This window comes from Papilio machaon, chromosome 15 (genome assembly GCF_912999745.1).
Source record: "Papilio machaon chromosome 15, ilPapMach1.1, whole genome shotgun sequence".
Classification (NCBI taxonomy): domain Eukaryota; kingdom Metazoa; phylum Arthropoda; class Insecta; order Lepidoptera; family Papilionidae; genus Papilio; species Papilio machaon.
Genome location: NC_060000.1, coordinates 7,139,176 through 7,146,768, shown reverse-complemented (window position 1 = coordinate 7,146,768; position 7,593 = coordinate 7,139,176). Strand labels below are relative to the sequence as shown.

Below are 7,593 nucleotides of genomic sequence, written 5' to 3'. Positions count from 1 at the left end.
GTTCCACAGTTCTCTAGATTGTAACCGGTTCACTTGTGCGAGCTTCTAGGAACTGGTTTCAAACTGGTTCTATAAAAATCTATCGCTTCGTCTCTCTGCTCATTTTCGGAAATAATGGCTCGGCTTCGTTGTAAATATTTTGATGTAGAAATCTGTTTCTTTAACAACGGATATCTATGTGTTCAGATATCGAGATAGATGAAAGGTAAGGATGAAACAAAACAAAGTTTTCCATTATTGAAACTATGTATTTTTTTTATAATTTCTACATTTTCTTTTTTAGTGTCTATGAAATAAATATCAATTATAAACAATTGATACATATATTATTGTTAGTTTTGTATATGTCGACATTTCAAATTTAGAAGTAAAATGTTTTTTGTATAATTTTTAAAATCTTTTATTGATGAAAGTGAACTCTAGTACTATGATATTGTGCGTTACAAAAACACTGGACCCTACAAACATTTAGATTTCCTTTAAAAACTGTTAGTCTATTGAATTACAAATTATGTAGAAATTACACTGGTGGAAAAAAAATGCATTTCGACTTCAATAACATCTCGTCATACTATAATCTTTACAGTTAGTACAAAAATTTCTGTCTCGTCTCCCACTGGACTAAAATAACGCATCTTCGTGCGATAGAAAAACAATCTTACAAAAAATTACATTTTTATATTAACTTAAATAACTTAATACTTGTTATAACTATAATAATATAACCTGAGATCTTTGCAGTATATTAAGACGCGCCGGACGCGGTCCGCGCGTCCTCTCTCTATACATCTCTAACACTTCATCTGCCGCGTGCTCGCTTACGCTTACATATTACAGTATATTACTCTCATTTAAAATTTATACATTACAAAAGTAGTATCACAAACAAATGTACGAACTAGTACAATTACGAAAAAACGTACACATATCCCGATCTCGATCAGAGATCGCCTCTAATAAATACGATTACGATACGTGAAATATACCAACTCTACGCAACTTCAGAATAGAATCGAACTCGAAACAAACAAAAATAATACGTAACACTAAATCGACCAAGGTATCACACGCGCGGCGACGACTGAGATCATGGTGCGCACCTAACGCCGCCGCGCCACGCACTCTACACAACATACCACTCGCACGTACACAGACAACGTGAGCCCGGCCGGCGCTGCGACTCGCGCTCGCGTCGCGCCCAACGCACGCACTTTATCGGCAACCGCATAAAGTGCTCTGGACATCACTAGCGGCGACGCTCGCGCCGTCCTTACTCTACGACTATACATATATCACGCTGTGCTTTTTTCATCTTTTAAAAATATATAATAATTAATATACATATAATATTGATATTTTTAAAGTAACGATACGCAGACTTCGAGATGGGCGATCGGTCGGCCGGCCCGCGCGCGCGAGCCGCCTCACTCCGCCTGGCTTCGGAACAATTTCTTCTTTTCTATCGTGAACTGGGGGCTTATAATGATGGTACCGCCTCGCGTTAGATTTCTGTAAAGAAGACAACATGGTTAGTTATCATTGACAACAGATAAAACAGAAATAATATTTCATTGAAAAAGTGAAAATAAAATAGGTAGATAGAATATGAACTCACTTTAAGAACTGCGGTAACAGGCTGGTCCAGTTAGTGGCATCGTGTTCCAGATGCAGATGTATCTCGTGCGTGGTGAGGGTGTTGGGATCTATCTTGAAGGCTGCTAGGCGGCGGCCGGCCACATCCACGATGACAGCCGCGCCGCGCGACCCGCAAGGCTCGCCCTCCGCCAACGCCAAGGTTTGTCGCGATGCTCGCGCCAGCAGCTCGGCCGGCACCAGCACCTCGGCCGTGGCTAGCTCGCTAGCACCTTTGGCCGCCCGCAACTCCCTCTCCAACCTCTGAGCCAGCGCCGCCTCCGTCGGAGCCGGCACCGGCGCTTCCCGCCATGTTGGCCCATTCCATGCTATAACAATAGAAAGGACAATTAAGAATTGATAACGAAATTAAAATTAAAATTTGTTTAATTTTTTTAAGATTATTTTTTTAATTGTTGATTTTTTTTTGTTCATAAATGAATTATTAAAAGAACATTTCGACTGTTAGAAATTAAGTTTTGAAGGAGGGGCGCGACATTGTAAGGAATCTGTTCGCAACAATATTGACGTCAGCTGACCGTGACGTTTGGTACCGGCGCGAATCAATATCGGCTTTCGGCCTCTTCAATCAGATCCACTCCTCCTCCGTTGCATTGTAATATTGTGTAGTCGTGTATCAGCGGCGAGGAGCGGCCTCGACAACCAGCCGACGTGCGCGCGCCGCATAGCAACACCTGACGGCCGGTTAGAAAGCCGGCTTCCCTCACCACTTCTCGCAATAGAAAGTAGAACTTACCTTTTTCACCACTGAATCCGACGTTAAACTGACTCGTGACCGGCAGGATCTCCATGTTCTCCAAATTTTTACTTATATTGTACACTTTTTAAACGGAAAGAACTAAGGCGTTCCGGTACGGAACTGTTATACTAGAAAAATATCACAAGTCTCTTTTGTACTGCGAAATCGCACTGAACTATCGGCTTCACGACCGGCGACTAGTTAACGTGAAGAGATCGATGGGTAAGAAAGCGTCCAGAGCTAACACGACTGCATCAGATCTGATCTCGTAACCATAGGGCTTCGTCTCTCGCCCGAGGCTGACCGCTCGACCCACCCGACTCTGTCGCTCTTTGTGACGGACTGACGATATTCGGAAGAGTTTGCCATTTATATAGAGGACCGGTGGCGGGGCGCGGGGGACAGTGCCGCGGGCGGTCGCGGGGACCCCGCGCACCAGTCGAACCGATGCGCCGCCCGTGTCGCACGTCTTCGCGTTCCTTTGTGCCGGCTCCGGTCGAAAGCCGGCCGGCTTCTTTGTTCTAATCGAAACTCGAAAAGTGATAATTTATTGCGAAAAAAGTGTTGAGTTTAAGAATAAGAACTGTGTAGTTTATATAAATCTAATTTATAACTGTAATTACACATTCTGTATAGTGTCTTTGTTTATTCCTATCGTAGGCTAAGTCTTGCTGTAAGTCAATGTTGTAATAAAATTAATATCAATATTATCTTGATCTGTCTGCTTATGATAGGCGAATTACGTGTAAGTCTTGTTAAAAGACACGATATTTTTTTCTGTATTGTCACTTTAGTGAATAAATAAGTCGGTATTAAAATAATTTATATGTAAAATGAACCTGTAAGTAGTTATGTAAGCTAGGATTAAGTTATTCAAAGTAAATGAACGAAAAGAATTTTGTAATTATTTTATTCTATGAAATGAAACTATATTGTAATGAGAAAATTGTAAAAATAATTCCAATTGTATTATATTTTGATTCCTACCTGTATTAATTTTCGCATTGTCTGTCTGTCGGTGAGTCATTGATATTGTTCTATTATATTGGTATTTTATGCTAATCCGTCATCAGCCAGTCTTATGAAAAGTTTTTCATGAATATAAAGCAGTAATAATACTAAACATAAAATAAAACTTATGCAGGCCGCGTCAACCCAATTGCAGTTAGCAACAATAACGGTTGTTCGTTTCCGATGTTGCATCAGCTTACCAGAACTTTCGACGTTCTTTTATTTCTCTGTGGTTTTGTTTCGTTTTTTTTTTAAATTGAAAGTAAGATTCGTAACAAGGCGTTATAATTTAATGCTAAAATTGTAAAAAAAAATTAAATTGTTAAAAGTAAGAAAAAATACATAATTATTACATTTTATTTCTTTGTGGTTTTTACCTTTGAATCATCAATTATTTATTTATTTCAGTTTTTTACACTGGCTTCTTCTAAAAAATATTTTTGTCGCTGAACAAAAACTAATCTAACAAAAAATAATGATAAGCAGCGATAGTGACATTTGACAACAGATTAGTTAATTTCAACTATCAAAAAATAATATCCATAATAGATCCGTAAAATTGATTATTTGGCACAGATAAATTATTTGATAGTTGTTACCAACAGAAACTAACGGTTAGCGTTAACCACTAAATGCGATCGATGCGAACAAAAAAGAAGAAAAAAGAAAAAAGTTGTTGCCAAGCCACGCCGGCCGGTGTTTTGGCCTTGGCTTCACTGAGTCATTATCGACTGCGCGTCGAATTGAAAAACATGTCGTTACATCCAGTTTGTTCAATTTCATGATGGTATATACCAGCTCGTCATTTTTATACGGACTTTAAAAGGTAAACTATAATGCGATAATCTTTTTTATCCTATTATGCCAATCCTGGCAACTTTTTGCTTCAACTACTACTATTTAAAAAAAAAAAATATTCCACATCCACCATAACCTACAAAAATTTAAGTTACTAGAAAATGAATTTTCGAACGACCTAATAAAGAAAATTATTATAAACTTTAACTAAATGTATAAAATCGATTTATATTAACAACTAATATATTTTACGGTACGAAAACTAAAAAAAAAATTACTTAAGGCATTTTTGCCTCCGTTCCTTTGTACTCAATAACCATTTCTTTACAACGGACATGTTGAAATTAAATTACCAATAATGATTGATATTACTTTATCGGTAATTGTTTTCATGACTGGTACTTTTATTTTATTATAAAAATTAATTATCCTCAGACAAGAATAATTAGATTTATCTGAAGTTTATAAACTAATTAATAAACAAACAACTACTCTTTAATTGATATTTGTTGTACTTAATCTAAAAAAAAAGGGGGTGTTACAAAGTGTTGCACATCGCCAGAAAAAGATAACCTCCTTTTTTCAGATACATACTTGATTATAAATAAAAAATACTTCCTGACGATTTATCTTTCATTAACTTATTTAACTACGCCTTTTTCCATTTCTACGGAGTCCAGTCTTCCAATCCCTCAATGATGACGAGTCAGTGTTGCCGATTCTTTTAAAGCTAGTTGAAATTTGAAGCGAACAAAGTAACTCCAATGGTCATTGTTCTTTGCCAACATCAGCACATTATGCTCTACTTTTCTGTTGAATTCTATCGGAATTCACTTTATCTTCGCAAACTCAGTATCAAAATAATTCCTAAAGATTTATGTATATAAAGCTTAATAATTAAACAGTAATTAACTTGCGTTCAAATAACACTGATAAACTCTTCATTACGCTCGAAACACGTCACTGTTTTCTTTACAATCAGCTCTAATAATAATTAATAACATCAAGCAATAACGGACTATGATAATATGCCTATTTTTAATACATTAAGAAGATAATATATGTAAAACTGTCGTGACTTCACGTTATGTATATAAAAACTAAATTTGCTTAACTACATTTTAACGGGTGTGGCTTTGAGTATTTGACTAGGTCTTTGTCTAGTTTTCGACTTAAAGCCGTCCCATAATTCTATTTGCTTTCATCAAATTACTATCGGTGAAAAAATAAAAATCTTTTAATAAAGTTAAAACATATATAGTTGAATAAAGCGGAAAATTATACGACAAAATGTAACCTGTTCACGATATGGCCCTAATTGGAAAGCAAAAAACCCGTCTAGATAGTAGCTACAGGATCGTTCGGGCTCCGACGTGTCTAAACCTGTCTGACAAGTTGTTCCCGGCCGCTAACTTACGCCTATACAACAAAAGGTTACCATTTCTTATCCATGTTCAACATAAAATACATCAAAACCAAAGATGAAAGGCGTGAACAATTTATTAAAATAATGTGGACGCTACAAAATCTAAGAAAATAAATGCTGTATTGGGATTTAGAATTATAATTAGCTTACTAAATAATGCATTAGATTGCCTCATACACTGGCTATTTACAAAAGCACTATATTATCTATATGTAGCATTCACAAACAAGACGTTATACGACCATTTACAATGTACGTGGACGTTTTAGCACTGCTATAAAATTACGCTGCTCCCGCATTTAGTCGTGTTATATCTCATTTGTATGGTCAATATTTGATGTAATCTGTATTCATACGGCGTGTTAACTTTGTGCCAAGTTTAGGCAACGAGCTCATTAGCAATTTTAAACTATAGCTTTGTTTGTGTCGAGTTTCTTAGTGTAGTGACAAGTATGTGTGTCTGCATAGATTATATTCTAAGATCTTAGTGTGCTTTAAAGTTTATTTGTCTGCTCTGTGACCTTGTTTTGAGCGACTCGAACTATGTTTTTTTTCTCTAATCGATTATATAAGTAGGTTTATTTTTATGGTGAATTGACGTTTATTGTGATTCGAATTTTATTTTAGCATTGAAAATTAATGCGACATTTTGAAATTTTTGTTGTGATCTTGATAAAACATTATTTATTAATAGTTTAATATAGATATTAGTTATTAAAGAAAACATATGATCATTTTTTAAAATAAAAATATTAACTTACATATTGACTTTCATTTTAAGACCTATAATTTTACATTTCTTGATATTCTATCTCTGAAACAGTTAAAAGATCTTAAATAATGAAAAAACTTTCTTTTACTTGGATTGGCACTGGCAGAATGACTAAAGCCTTTGATACAAATTACTTTAATAAAAAAACATATGAAAAAATTCTAGAAAATTATCTACGCGTTACATATTTCGTGTTATGGAATGAGAACAATTCATACACTTAGGAAAATGTTTATTCAATAACGTCTCATGTAAACAATTTTTTTCCAGAATAAATAAATTAACTTTAAAAACAACAATGGACGAGAGTTTTTATTGATCAATATGACTCCTTTAACCTTATTGACTAAAGTAATTTTAAATAAAACAACAACGATATTGGTTTTTGTATTGTTTTTTTTTCGGAGGCTGGTTCACTTTACCGTTTCGGTTTTATAATAGAAAGCCAACAAACTTCTTGTGATATTTCTTATAGTGTTAAGTGACTTTCAAACAAGTTAGACTAAAAAATTATAATTTATTACTCAAATAAATATAATTATGTTGAAAAACCAATATATCGTACGATCTATGTGGCAAATTAAATCTTGAAATGATCTAGAGTAAAAGACCTGGAACATAATATGTTAGGAATAAAGAGACCGCTTATAAAGCTTACTATCTTTACACTTTTTTTTTTAAATACTAATTAAAAATGGAAAAATCTTAGTCTAGATGAAGAGTTCCTAAAGTATGGCTTCGCTTTAATATCGAATGGGCCCAAAATACATAAGGTAAATCGACAGTTAGGGTTAAAAAGGGTTTAAGGCTTAGAAATGAGCCAAATACGGTCCGGTATTTGATAATTTTATTACTTGAAAATCACTGGTCTGTAGACAATAGATTGCCTTATTAAGAAGAAAACAATGATATTGGGATTTTTCGTCCGTTTTTATGTTTTGTTTGATTACAAGTAAATCAGTATTTCTGTTAACCCCGCCTGCATTAAACCGGTGTGATGACTTCAAACACCATTTGTCAGATGGGAGCGGCAGGGACTATAATAACGTTCCAAACACCGCCTACGTCACATAAATCACCAGAATAGTTGCCCAAAACTTCCGTTACGTGCTCGCCTCTCTGCGTTTCGTATAAACCTTAATTACTATGAAATTCGTTTCATAAAAACAGCTGAAATAGTACTATATAACGCCT

General features: G+C 35.1%; 1 protein-coding gene across 1 annotated transcript; it reads right to left on the bottom strand.

Moving 5' to 3' along the window:
* Window positions 1–773: 773 nt before the first annotated feature.
* On the bottom strand, window positions 774–2,749 carry LOC106713258 (protein charybde). Its single transcript, XM_014506018.2, has 3 exons — window positions 2,390–2,749; window positions 1,616–1,961; window positions 774–1,509 (listed from the first exon to the last, which is right to left on the bottom strand). Exons 1-3 carry the CDS (start codon window positions 2,442–2,444, stop codon window positions 1,425–1,427), a joined length of 486 nt encoding a protein of 161 aa, XP_014361504.1. The 5' UTR covers window positions 2,445–2,749; the 3' UTR covers window positions 774–1,424.
* Window positions 2,750–7,593: the final 4,844 nt, after the last annotated feature.